We start from the raw sequence: 14,919 nt of genomic DNA on the forward strand, positions 1-14,919 counted from the left end.
GTTAAACATCATAGCCTCATGGAGAAAACTATTTGTTGTGTTGTTGTGTTTACTGTGTACCAGAAACTGTGTTAAATATTCATTACCTTATTATTTCTTCTTTGTAGATGCAAAGAAGCTCAAGCAAAGAGATGTTAGGATCACACAGATAATAAATGATCCAGGAGGCCTCAGACTCTGGGTCTCCCTACTTCAAAGGGTTCGCTTCTAAACACTAATCTATATCTGGTATTTAAACATATAAAGACCTAGTACATGATTTCACAGATTCCAGTGTGCTATTCTTTTATATGTTGCCTAGGGCCAAGATTTTACTCATCCTAAAAGTAAATACTCAACACATGTTAGTTGCAAGGCAAAAATATTACTTCCATGTTAAGAATCGTTTAGCTACTATGCAATAGAAAAAAACTGATTTATTGAATTTAGCCTTTATTAAATAGTTTTTTTAAAATTCTATACCTCCTTTTAGGCATTTAGGATAAGCTGATGACTAGAGTCATCGGTGGCACCAAGCTTTTAAGCTTGAAAACATACCAAGGAGAATGTATTAGGTAACCACATTCATTGTCAAATAAAAGGAAACCACCACACTATTGGAAGTGGTGAACTTTCTCCTGGTGTTGAATTCTGAGGAGAATTTGCCATATGGCTGCCTGGAATTTAAAATATATATATATATACACACACATATATATTTAGAGAGAGAGGTTTGAACTATAATTTTGCAAATAACAGGGAAAGTTTAAATAGTTTTCATTACATCAGTTCTTTTGCAAAAGATTGGGAATAAAGTGACCTTGTTAAATTTTTTCTTTTTTCTTTTTTTTTTTTTTTGGGAGACAGAGTCTTGCCCTGTTGCCCAGGCTGGAGTGCAATGGTGCAATCTTGGCTCACTGCAACCTCTGCCTCCTGGGTTCAAATGATTCTCCTGCCTCAGCCTCCCAAGTAGCTGGGATTACAGGTGCCTGCCACCATGCCCAGCCAATTTTTGTATTGGTAGCTCACACCTGTAATCCCAGCACTTTGGGAGGCCAAGGCATGTGGATCGCGAGGTCAGGAGTTCGAGACCAGCTTGGCCAAGATGGTGAAACCCCACCTCTATTAAAATAAATTTTTTCTATAGGAGCTTTATCTGCCAGAGCTTCACCAGAGAGACCAGACCAGCAGGATGCTTATATCAAATATATATACACATACACACATATATGCATATGTATGTGTAGATCCCTACATGTATACATGCAGGCACACATTGTATCTATATGTGTATATATACACATATATATGGAGAGATTTACAGGAAGGAAATGGCTTACATGGTTTCAGGGCTGGGTAGGCACCTCCTAAATCCACAGGGCGGCCATCAGGAAGGGCAGGCTGGAACTCTTGGCACAGCCTGATGCTGCTGTCCACAGGTGAAATCTCTTCTTCCTCAGGGAAGCCTCAGTGGTGCTCTTAGGCCTTTCCACAGATTGAATCAGGTCCCTTCAGATTATCTAGGATAATCTCTCTTACTTAAAATCAATTGATTATAGATCCTAATCACATCTACAAGATACCTTCACAGGAACACCTAGCTTAGTGTCTGCTTGAGTAACTGAGGACCATAGCCTAGCCAAGTTGATACATAAAACTCTCGTCACAGGAACTGTAATACAGTCCATGTATTTGATTGCCTTCTAATCAAACCTATAAAGGAATAGACTTTAGAGAGCCAATGAAATAAGTATGTGGGCCAGGCGCGGTGGCTCACGCCTGTAATCCCAGCACTTTGGGAGGCCGAGGCAGGCGGATCACGAGGTCAGGAGATGAGACCATCCTGGCTAACACAGTGAAACCCCATCTCTACTAAAAATACAAAAAACTTAGCCGGGCGTGGTGGCGGACACCTGTAGTCCCAGCTACTGGGGAGGCTGAGGCAGGAGAATGGCGTGAACCCGGGAGACGGAGCTTGCAGTGAGCCAAGATCGCACCACTGCACTCCAGCCTGGGCGACAGAGTGAGACTCCGTCTCAAAAACAAAAGAAAGAAAGAAAGAAAGAAAGAAGTATGTATTACTTTTATAATTGTTTAAAGACATTTAAAATTTCTCAAAAAAAAAAAAAAACTATATAGAAATGGGTGACATTTGTTAGATCCACCACAAGAGAAGATAATCCTGAAAATGTATACGGTACAAGCAATACTCCGTGTTTGCTGGTATACTAACTTCCATTCGGTTAATGTTTACTCATAAGGTTTGGAGAGGTATTATACAGCTTAAGGGAGCCTCAGCAAATGTGAGACCATTTTTAAGTAAGAGCAAATCCCCAGGTAAATTTCAGCCTTCTACACGGTTGGTTAAAGGTGGATCCAGGCGCCCCAGATATGAGACATGCAGGTCAGCAGAATGGATGTGAAAATGTTGGAGCTAGGTCTGCTTTCTTCCCCGGCAAGCTTTTTCTCTGGAAACAGCTATGCCACGGGAAATGTTTGCAAACTGGTCCGAACACTGTCTCAAGAAGGAGTTTTGTATCTGCCTAACCCAGAGTTCCCCAGAATTCTGTTCACCATGCCCTTAGCAGCTCAGTACATTTTTCACGGCATTTCTAGGCCAAAAGAAATGCCTAACAGTTGTGGCTATGAAAGATTTTGTACCACAGAGCATAATACGAATTAATGTCATAACAACTTAATACTTACCTGAAATGATAAGCCACATAAATGGAAGGAAAAAAATAGCTTTATTTTATTCTTAAAAATAATCACATCTTGGCCAGGTGCGGTGGCTCATGTCTGTAATCCCAGCACTTTGGAAGGCCGAGGCAGACGGATCACCTGAGGTCAGGAGTTTGAGACCAACCTGACCAACACGGTGAAATCCCATCTTTACTAAAAATACAAAAATTAGCCGGGTGTGGTGGCAGGCGCCTATAGTCCCAGCTACTTGGGAGGCTGAGACAGGAGAATTGCTTGAACCCGGGAGGCAAGAGGTTGCAAGGAGCCGAGATGGTGCCACTGCACTCCAGCCTGGGCAACAGTGCAAGACTCTGTTCCAATCAATCAATCAATCAATCAATCAATCACATATTTGTTCCAAATGGATGTTTACATGGCACTTACTATCCTGGTAACTTCCAAAAACCCAGCTTTGCAAAGATACAATGTCACCAAAAGGAAAGTGGCACAATCTACATTAACACTGGGAACTACCTTGAGTTAATAAATCACATAGTATTCATCAGCCACACTGTGTTTTACTTCAAATTCTAGAATATCCCAGAGCACCCCTGTGAGTTTGTTATGGTACCACAGGGCACGTTGGTGTGTAGCCTGAGAACTGAAGGTTGAGAGTCTTGAGTTCTGGATAATGTAATTGAAAACCCAAACATTTTCAAGATCAAATCAGACCTTCTAGACGTTTCCCCATTGCACATGAGACAGATTCATGTTACTTAATTGGGAAGGACCACTGCATGATAGATCTAAATTTAAATTATACTTTGAATAGCAGCAAATTAGCCAGTGCGTTCCTGTGAAGTCATCACCGGAATATTCCTGCAGCATTTGCTTGCCTTTTGCCATGCTAAAATGGGGAGGCTTTCATTTGATACGCTCTTCCCTTTCTGTTATTTCTCAATAGTCCATTCTTTGTAGTACTGGTGTGAAAGGGAATTTAATGTCTTTGTGTCAGGAAAGGCCTATTTACTCTGACAAACTGATCAACCTCCAGGGTGTTCCTCTACCATGAAACTGATTTTATATCTCATCCACAAGCTAATAAGATGTGAAGCGTTTTCCCTTTCACACCAACGGATCAGATTTGCTTCTCTAGAAAGCAGTGGGCTGAGACCCCATTGCCAGCTCCCTGATTGGGCATTCCGTCCACATTTTTCCAAAAAAGCATGTAAGAGCAGAGGAATGAGTGTGAGGCAGACCCAAGTATTAACAGATAAATGTTTTCAAAAATAGAAGAAAATCCTAGAACCCAACTCACTATTCAGTGAATTCGCTTTTAGTTCAGAGAAAATAAGATGTCAGAAGCTGAAACCAGGTAATGTTGGTGATTTGCGTGAGGACATTCTGACATACACACGCTTTCCCACCAACCTTTAAATAAAGTTTACATTTCACTAAATTTGAGTTCAGTCTCTCTGCTATGAGAAGAAATAAGAATATAATATGCTAAAAGTGATGACTTGAAGATCAATTGTAGCATATCTCTGAAGAGATTATTTCCCTGTAAAATTATCGCAGTTCTTCTCCATGTGGGCATCTCATGGGCTGTTGAGCTTCCTTACCATATGGCAGCTGGGCTTCAAGAGCAAGTGTCCCAACAGGAAATGGAAGCTTCTGGTTTCTTGAGGCCTGGGCCTAGAAAGTGGTACACCATCATTTCTACCATATTCTAGTAGTCAAGTACTCAACACATCTGGCTGTCAGCAGAAGAGACATAAAGCCCACCTCTCAAGGGAAAGAGGATACTGTCAGTTTGCCTCTATGCTCCAAGACCACCACTATCATCCACACACCATACTTGTGGATGGCACCCTCTTCTCTGCTGAAATGCCTTCTCTGAATACAGTTTCTGCTGTGGGAGATGTTGCCCACAACTTATTAAGCAATTTGCATTGAAAGAAACCAGTTTTCTGGTGAGGAAACTCCTTCCTCCGAAATGGAGTAGGAGCAAAATAGTCCCTGACTGGCCTCATCTCCTTAAAGTTTAGAACACATTGTATGCTGTGTTTGCAGTCACTCAGCATGTGCTATCTCCCTGCCTCTCCCAAGGGTCATATAAGATAGCTATCACTGTTATCCTGGCATTTCCGAGGGGAAAACCAAGGCACAGAAACCATTCCCAAGGTGTTTCAGGTGGCAGGGGATGGGAGGATGACTCCAGTCCGGTGTGTTCCACTGCTGACCCACAACTCAACCGTGACAGCAACTTCAGAGCATGGCTGGTGGCGATGAGAATGGGATGTGCTTTCTGGAGGGGTCCATGGATCCCAGACAGACAGCCCTGAATGAGCCTGGCTGGCATTCACTCTTCCAGCTTTCTTCTTTGTAAAATGGCAGGTAGAGGGCATTGGTCCCTTGGGCATCTTCAGTCCCATGGTGAATGCTGCTTATCATCTCTCAGTCCGTATGTCTCTGTCCTAGTCTCCTCTTCCTGTAAGGACACTAGTCAGATTGAATAAGACCTCCCCTAACAACCTCATCTTCCCTTTACCACTTTAAAGGCGCTATCTCCAAATATAGTTACTTTCTGAGGTCCTGCTTCCACCTATCAATTATAGGTGGAACCGACCATTTACAAATTTCTACAATAGGCTTTCAATACAAAAGTAAGTCCACTGACATGGGCATATAAATCTTCTGTGAATGCAAACAAATATTGAATGTGAATGTCTTGAATGAAGTTTTTTTCCTTACATTCTAATACCAGTTAAACTTTGCTGTGGGTATCTATTTGCATTATTGTGTGTATTAGTCTGTTCTTACACTGCTATAAGGACATACCCGAGACTGGATAATTTATAAAGGAAAGAGGTTCAGTTGACTCACAGTTCCGCAGGGCTGAGTAGGCCTCAGGAAACTCATAATCCTGGTGGAAGGGGAAGCAAACACATCCTTCTTCACATGGTGGCAGGAAGAAGAAGGAGAGCCGAGCGAAGGGGGAACCCCATTGTAAAACCATCAGGTCTCGTGAGAACTCACTATCACGAGAACAGCATGAGGGAAACCATCCCCATGATTCAATTACCTCCCACCAGGTCTTTCCTATGACACACAGGGATTATGGGAACTACAGTTCAAGATGAGATTTGGGTGGGGATGCAGTAAACCATATCACTGTGTCTTCCACTAGAGTGGAAACACCTTGAGGGAAGGAAATGTGACCCGTCATCTCTGTAGCCCTGCTATGGTGCTTGGAACACTCTTGAGTAAAGAGTGAACAATCTCATCAAAATATAACTTGATTTCTCCTTGCAAAAGAAAGTAATTTGATACAGAAACTATCGCACAAGCCAAAGGAATGAATACAATGAGTTTGGAAAAGGAAAAATGTGTTATTGCCAAATGCAACCTAATGTCCCTAATTAATGGATATGTGTTCTTTTGCAGTTTGCCTTCTGCCGGGAGTGTAAAGAAGCGTACCATGAAGGGGAGTGCAGTGCCCTATTTGAAGCCTCAGGAACAACTACTCAGGTACAGAATGCCCTACTCATTCCTCCAAGCAGGGCTCCGGACACGGTGGGGGACTGGAGCTGTTTCCTGGAGATCATGGAGAGTTCCATTCTGAAAAAGCAAGAAGCAGACTGGTAGCTGACAGCCATGGGAATAGGGCCCTGGCTTCTCCCAGAATGACTCCCCTCCTTGGGGCACACTGTAGACTTCCTAATGGCCATTTGGGGCGCATCCAAAATAGCTTTTCCCTGGGCAGATATGGAACAGGGATAAGGCATGTGAACGTTTTCAAGGAAGTCTTTAGAGGGGAAATAAAACAACTTAACAGTCTCTAAATCAGAGAAATCAATGCTAACTCTACTTCAATTTCTTTAATGCCCTAGTTTAGAATCTCTGGTGAAAATACCTCTACGAGTGGCGTGTACAGAAAGATTATATTATGTAAGGATATCATTGTCTTTTAGCAGCATCATGCCCTATGCTCACTGGTGTTTCAGTCCTCATTAAGTAAAGAATGTGTTGACTGAGCCTCACTCTCTAAGGTGCTATCTCAGTCTTAGGAAAATGCAAATACATTTTATTTTATTTATTAATTAGGATCAACAAAACCTTCAGGGAAAAAGAGTAAAAACGTCATCACAGTAGATGAATTTGCTCATTATTTTTCTCTCAATGTAGATGTCAACAAGGGTTTAAACCCCATAACTTTGCACATAAATCCTTTAGTCATTTTACTGATAGGAACCTAGTAAACAGACATAGAAATCCCAGAACATTTTGATTTTACAGTACAGAATGTTAAAGATCTGAATGCTCTAAAATCAGAGGATAAGTGTATCCCTATATGGAATTCTGCAGATGAGTTTATCCAATATTAGCGTAACTAAATAAATAGAACTGGTGAATTTGGGTCTTCTTATCTGCTCCTAAATTGCCAGCCATGAGCATATGAGTGGATTTAGGACTGAGTTGCCATTTCCATAGCCCAGGCAGCAAATGCTCCTTCTGTTGATTTTATTTTGGCTCAGGGACATACAAATGCGAGCTTACCAGGTACTGACAGCAGAAGCAATAATGGCCCGGAGACCCCTACCTTAGGACTGCTGTAGTGGAGGCAGGGACACCTGAGGCTCTGGGAAACGGAGTCAGTCTAGCAATTTACATCCATATGCTCTGAGACTGCAAACATGGCAGAGGCTTCCACGAAGATACACTCTGGCATCTACAGTATTTATTTGGAAACAGTAGCTGTTAGGGAAAGAAGAGTATTGCTTAACCTAAAGCCATCTAGGCGCCTGATCCTCCCTCTAATCTCATTCATTCTTCAGTCAAGAGGAACCATCCAGCCTTGGTGTTAAAGATTGAGGTAGCCCAAATTAAATGTTTTTAAATTACTAAAACCTTAATATTGGATTCAGAAAAATAGGAAAAAGAAAGTTAGAGATGACCTAAACCATAGATGTCCAAATATCAAGGGAACTGTGTCTGCAAACAATGTCAATTAGCAGACATTAAATTGAGCATTTGGGTGGGTCAAGCAGCTGCTGGACTCTCTAGAAAAATGCATTGAAAAGTATATTTCCCAGCAGGGCGCGGTGGCTTATGCCTGTAATCCCAGCACTTTGGGAGGCTGAGGTGGGTGGATCATGAGGTCAAGAGATCAAGATAAGCTTGGCCAACATGGTGAAACCCCCGTCTCTACTAAAAATACAAAAATTAGCTGGGTGTGGTGGCACACACCTGTAATCCCAGTTACTCAGGAGGCTGAGGCAGGAGAATCGCTTGAACCCGGGAGGTGGAGCTTGCAGTGAGCCGAGATTGCACCACTGCACTCCAGCCTGATGACAGAGGGAGACTCTGTCTCAAAAAAAAAAAAAAAAAAAAGAAAAGAAAAGTGTATTTCCCTTCAGAGGCTCATAGGGGAGCCATGGGGGGAGATTTGCTGGAAAATGAATATCGTAATTATGATAATATGCTAAACCAAAGCTTAGCAACTCTATAGCTTTACATAAAACACGTCTAGGCTTCCCTGGAGAAGTCACAGAAGATGGGTCAGAGTTTGTCAGGACAGCAGGACGGTGTGGTAAAGGACATTCCAGCAGAGGGTGCCACATGGGCAAAGTTGCGGGGGCCAGAACCTCTTCAACCAGACTGTGTCCTCTGCGCCCCTGCGTCTCCAGGCCCAAGATGACATCTGCTGCACAGACGTTTAATAGATGGTTTGTTGAGTGATGGTAGCATCTATAAAGAAAGAGACATTATTTCATTTTTTTTGAACCAGGGTCTCACTGTGTTGCCCAGGCTGGAGTGCAGCGGTGCGATCTTGGCTCACTGCAGACTCCTTATCCTTGGCTCAGGCAACCCTCCCACCTCAGCCTCCCGACTAGCTGGAACTGCAGGCACACACCACCACACCAGGCTACTCTTTGTATTTTTCATAGAGACAGGGTTTCAGCATGTTGCCCAGGCTGGTCTTGAACTCCTGACCTCAAGCAAGCCTCCCAAAGTGCTGAGATGACAGGCGTGAGCCACTGCGCCCCATGAGACATTATTTCATTCATTCAACAAATACGCATTAAACACCCATAATATGTTAGGCATGGTTCTAGGCCCTCAGAACAAGAAGCAAGACAACATCCCCGCTCCCATGAAGTTTCTGTGGCTTCAATAGATGCCGCAGAGGTTGCCCGAGCAACTGATATGATAGGAATTCTGAGGAGGTATAGTCAATCCACGTCAGGGTCATCCCAGAAAGAACTCAGAGCGAAGCAGCCCTGCAGTTAGAGCCCCCAGGATATGAGGCCCTTCCTGCTTCTAGTCCCTAATCACAGGGACAGCCTCCAATTCCTCTTATTTGAAAACAAAGCAAACCAACCAGCCAAACTAAAAAGATATCTGCTAGTGAACAGTTGCCAGAGAACAGAAAGCAACTAATTGGAGTCTTCACTGCCATGTTTTCCTACATCTCTGATTTGATCAGGGTCCCTCGGGAGAGAGAAGCCAACCCAGATGGACACAGGAAGGGACATTAATGGAAGGGATGACCATAGAGGCGAGCTGGGGCCACAGGAACCATTCACAGGGCCTTGGGCCTCGGAGCGAGCATCAGTGGGGAGCCATGGACACCCCAGGCCTGCAGAGGCAGGGGGAGGAAGGGTTCTGTGAACCCCATGAGCTGCAGCCGTGGAAAAGGGGCCTTGTGACAGGAGGTATCATCAAGGGGCATCCAGCATTGCCCGGAAATAGCCCCACAGCAGGAAGGGAGCGAGCACGGACATCCTGCCTCCTGCCTCCTGCCTCCTGCCTCCTGCCATCCGATCTCTTGCTAATGTCTCCCACGGGCCATACACAAGGCCGGAAGCCAGACACAGGGGATCTTAGGGGAACAGCCCATGGGAGTCAGCCTTCCAGATGAAAAGCAGAGAAGGGGAAGAATACAGAATCACCAGCACCTTCTCTATGAGCGAATTTACCAATCTTCCCAAGTTTCCTTATTTCAACCATAGCTGCTCTCGGATGTGGGAAGGCACGAACCAAACAAGCTATTTCTTCAAATTTCATGACCCAATTCGATTTGATAACAGAATGAAGGGTTTTTATTTTCATAGAGCTGGCTTATTTTCTGTTCCCTACATTTCTCTCAAGCAGCATGGTCTCCAGGAGGATGACCTCTGCAGTTTCATTGACCTGAAATCTTTGAAAGGAGGACACTCTGCACATCTCATAATAAAAACCCACTTGCAGCCTCCCTTGGAACGGAAGGCTTTAGAGGTGTTCTCATGTCTGAATTTTGCTGATACTAACTAAATACCCTCATCAGCGCTCTTCACGCTTTCTTTCAATTCCATTCAGTTGCAGGGTTCTTTGCTTTGAGGCATTTGTGACTCGTTTCTCCTGTTCTTCCGTTTAGCGTTGATTGGTTTCTGTTCTTGCACATTACATTCTCCAGCCAGGCGAGCCCATTTCTCTTGGGTCCCAATGAGCTTTTCCTATCAGTTAGACTATTGGACCTAAAACTTAATGCATTTTTTGATTAACGCAATAATTTTTTTTAAGCAAACTCAACAATTGGATTTAAATTGGTTTTAAAATATTGAACAAGCTTTAAGTTGAAACTGCTGGGAGTTTGGGAAAGCAGTGACAGAAGATCAATCCGTCACAGACTAATGAGAATCTAATCCCATTTGCTTTCCCTTGTTTTTCCCCGCTTGTTCTCCTCTCCATGTTCCAGTTCCTTCCGCGTATTCCCTCTGGGGACTTGCTAATAACTACACACTTGCTCTTGCAAACCACATAAATTGATTCATTCTCCCAGTGGTTCTAAGTAGTTGATGTTCCTCTCCCTATTCAACAGGAGGGCAGACTGAGACTTCCAGATTTTTAGAGGTGCTACCTAAAGCCACAGGGGAGATCTATTTCAGTGGCTATACTTGATCTAAGTAGTTGGGGAACAGCAACTGCTGTCTTTAATATATCTACAGTGTCTGAGGGGAATGTGCCCATGCCTGCCTACCAACCATGCCTCCTGCTCAACCTTCTAGGCCCAGATCATGTTACCTCCTCCTGGAAGCCATCTGCCCTCCCCGCTACGTCCTATAAGCTTTCAGACAACTGTACATTCTGATACATTCGTCACATTGAAATATCGTTTCCCTGTCTCTTCACAAAAAGTCTAGGCTTTGTTAGTGCAGGGTTTGTGCCTATTGCATCCTGTATCCTTCAGTGCCTGGCACAGAGTAGGTGCTCATTAAGTGTTTATTGAATGAATGACAAATCCCTCCTTCATCCACACACGTCCCTCCCTACCATGAAGCTGGGTAAGTACTGGAGAAGAATGGACAGTAGCTTCAGGGCTGGATTATGTCTCAGCAATATTTTGAATCACGAGAGAAAATTAGATTTTCACAGTAAACCTCAGTTCCTTCCATCTGCCTCCTAAATTAGAAAAACAAACCCAGCATTTGCTTGGGACAAATATAATAAGGTGCACTTGTGTGGTGCTTGTTTACAAAGCACTTTCAAATACACCGTCTTATTCTGAGCCTTATCTCAAGTTTTTGTGATAGATTTTTGTCCATAGGCAAGGGAGAGGGAGGGAGAGTGGCCACCCAGGGGCATAGAGTTGACAAGCCCCAGACCATTCTTTTACCCAGGTCTTTGGGAACTGCACCAGCCAGCACTGATGACCATTCCAGTCCCAGTGAAGCAGAAATGTGCTTCCATTGTTCTTACTGGTCACTCTGCCTTTTGAAAGAGGGGGATAAGCGGGCTGTTGTTGGCTTGTCAAACACAATACCAGGGATGGCCAACTCAGATGTCAACAGCAACACATCCCTTAAATGAATGAGGCAGACCTGCAGCCTACTTCATGGACCTGTCAATATTTTGATAAGGATGCAAAGATACATTTCATTTTCTTCTGCTTTTCCTATTAAAACAAACAGAACAACAACAAAAACATCGACACAAAAGCCTGCAAGCATAATGACAGAGCCCCGTGACGGGGTTGGGGGCGGGGGTCTGTGGCAAACTGAGTGGGCATGGCTTGTTGTGGGGGGGTTGGGGGAACACCTGTTGCACAGCTCCCCAGTTCAGGTCCATGTTTACCCAGCGGAAATGTGAGCCCAATGGTACTAGGCCTTCCAGTGTGATTTTGTGATGTCAGTATAAAATCCATGTGTTTTTGTTAAGTGTCTTTATTTTTAAATGTTGAGAATTAACATTTTTTTAAAAATCTTAAACACATCTATAAGTGGAATTTTGGCTGCAACGTTGTGTTACACTTCCTACATTATGTGCCTTTGAACCTCATTTCGACTGTGAATTTCTTACAATTAGTGGAAAGAAGGAAGAAGAAGGATGCTCAGTACACATTTATAAAGCACCTTTTATTACCATGCATAGTACTAGGCATTTTGGATACAATATTAAAGATAGACTTGGTGGGAGGCTGAGGCAGAAGAATCGCTTGAAGCTGGGAGGCGGAGGTTACAGTGAGCCAAGATCGCACCACTGCACTCCAGCCTGGGCGACAGTGCAAGAAACCGTCTTAAAAAAAAAAAAAAAAAAAAAAAAAGGATAGACTTGGACTTGGCCTCTGTTCTCATAGGGTTTGTAATCTAGTGAGGTAGAAACACAGTTTGGCAAATAATTAAAATGTTGTATGCTACGAGGCACAAGAGAGAAAGTTCAGGATGCTCTGGAAGCATAAAAGTGGGACCTGACCAGTTCTCCATGGGGCTGGAGGAATTGTTCATTGGAAGAAGTGAAATTTGAGACCTACAGGGATGAGCTCTTCAGGCAAGGAAGGAACTCACCGGTGTCCTAAGCAAAGGGACAAGGTGTGCAAAGTTCTGGAGACGAACGCGAATGACATTTTCAGGGAGGCAGAAGACACTCCCTTCATTGTACCATAAAGTGATGGTGGCTGTGGCCACAGACTAGGCTGGAGATGGAGCCAGGAAATGCAGGGCCTTATCAGTCACAGGCAGGAGCTTGGAATTTAGGGCAGTGAGAAGGCATTTGGAGATTATTTGTAAGGTTGACATCATCAGATGGGTGCTTTCGAAAGATCTCTGGCTGTCATATGAAAAACACTTAGAGAATTGTAATAGTTCGTGTTTTCCTGGAAGAAAAACCCTGAGATGCTTGAGATTTGAGTGCAGAGTGTGTACTGGAGGGTGCCATGGGGAGTCGCACGAAGCAGACTGAAGGAAGGCTGAACTGTTATGTGGCTGCCACAGCAGGTCCTAGAAGGAGCCCCGGAGCTGGATGAGTCTTCTGAGTTGTTCTGCATGGACACACAGTGGTCAGGCCTTACATCCCCATGCACAGGCCAGGTTTTCGATGTGGGCTTCCCCCAGAAGGAAAAATGGCCTTGGATGAAGCAGGCTTCTTCAGCTGGGGGCACTTCCCGAGTGGAGACTTGGCAGAGAGCTGTCTGCTGCGGACACACCCAGCAGCAGGCATATCAGTCCTGGAGGAGGGGTCTGGCCAGCCTCACAGCATCTGCTGCAGTCTGCCCCTTGCACTGCCTGGAGACATTTGCTTGTGGAATGAGAGAGACTGGAGAAATGTACAAATGGAAGGTTAGCAGGGTAAACTATATATAGCTCATGCTGCCACAGCTGGTCTTGAAGTTGCAGCTGACTCCCACTGACTTCCTTCTCTCCTACTCATTCTAGATTCCCCTCGCCCTCAGAGAAGACCTCTAGGTGGCTTACCTGGTAGGGTGACACAGACATCATCCCTGATGGGTCCAGGCTCCTCGGTGCCATTCTAAAGCCATGACTACTGAATGATTTGCCATTAACATTGGGCAAGGGAGGACCAAGAGATGCCACAGTGACCCACCTGGGTGCCAAATGCATTCTTCTCATTTAAATATCCCATCCTATCACTGCAGCCCTGCCTGCTCCTGAGAGTCAGTTATCCCTTCCAGGATGGCAACTCCGTTTCTAGCCCACTAATCACTTAGCAAATGCAACATGAAGCAACCAGAACCCTTGCTGTGTTCTCCGGCAGAAGTACTCTATGCTGGAAGCCAGGGCCCCTGTATATGTAAGGCCAGGTTGCACAGATGGAGAGCACAAACTCCAAGTGGGCCACTGGGAGCGAGAAGTGGAGCCATTCGTCCTTCCACCCCTTGATTCCGGAACCACTGCGTTCTACCTGCTGGAGACACACCCTGCACCGTGGTAGTTGTTGATTCAGAGTGTAAACCTCACCTTAGTGGACAGCGCCCACATCACAGTGCAGCTCCAGCAGCACTGTGCAAGCCTGGTCCATCCGTCTCATCAGGTCAACAGCTTCTGGGCAGTAGGATGTGTAACAGGACCAGTGTTCCCATGGGCGTGTGCCCACTGGGACACAATGCAGTGTCACGCAGGGTGCTGGTAGCCTGCAGATGCTAAAGCTGGCTAAGGTTCTGTTGCCAAGAAAGGCAAACCCACACCCAGAATAGGAGTCACTTCCTGTCAAGATGGAGTGTCTTCATCTTACCCGGTGTCAGTGTGATCCACGTGACACCCACTGGCCAGTTAGTCGGTCTCCTCGAGGACTGGAGGACACACAGGCTCTTGGTTGCCGGCAGGTTGAATGTTGGCAGTGTGGCAGACAGGGGGATGCCCGAGCTGGGGGACCTGGCAGGGCTTCACCTCACCACCACGCTTGCTCCACACAGGAGTGCCCTAGCCCAGGACTGCTGTGGCCAGTGGCGGAGGCTGGCAGTGGTCCACTGACTGGATCGCTCCATCTGCTTGTTGAAGTGCTGTCCCGGGAGCTCTGCCGTGCTGTGCAAACATCCTGACGTGTCCTGCCCCTCCCACGGGTCTGTCCATGTGCCTGGTCTGCAGAGCTCCTTGTCTCAGCTGTCCTCAGTCTTCCAGATTTTATCCGTCCCTGCCCTTAAGGAGGCTGCCAAGACGTTTACCACTGCTTAAGTGCTTGTATCTATTCCTAACTCGGGACTCTTTCCTTTCTACACACAGTCCACTGTCAGTTGCTGCCTCATCTGTTTGGGCTGCTGTCACTCAATACCGTAGACTGGCTGGCTTATAAACAATACACTTTTATTCCTTGCAGTTCTGGAGGCTTGGAAGTCAAAGATGAACTCACTAGCAGATGTGGGGTCTCATGACGGAGCACTTGTTGGTTTGTAGATGACATCTTCTAGCCATGCCCTCACATGGTGGAAGGGGCAAGGCGGCTCTCTGGGGCCTCACAGGATGAGAGGTGACTGGTTAATGC

General features: G+C 45.2%; 1 protein-coding gene across 8 annotated transcripts in view; it reads left to right on the forward strand.

Moving 5' to 3' along the window:
* The window catches only part of PRKN (parkin RBR E3 ubiquitin protein ligase), a 1,364,839-nt gene that overhangs the window by 1,323,255 nt on the left and 26,665 nt on the right, over window positions 1-14,919 (forward strand). For all 8 annotated transcript variants that reach the window (XM_065543170.2, XM_045390376.3, XM_045390380.3 and 5 more), the window contains one exon: window positions 6,109-6,192. In XM_065543170.2, coding sequence (XP_065399242.1) covers window positions 6,109-6,192 — 84 coding nt within the window. The remainder of the gene's footprint in view (window positions 1-6,108; window positions 6,193-14,919) is intronic.

The sequence above is a fragment of the Macaca fascicularis genome, chromosome 4, assembly GCF_037993035.2.
Source record: "Macaca fascicularis isolate 582-1 chromosome 4, T2T-MFA8v1.1".
NCBI lineage: Eukaryota > Metazoa > Chordata > Mammalia > Primates > Cercopithecidae > Macaca > Macaca fascicularis.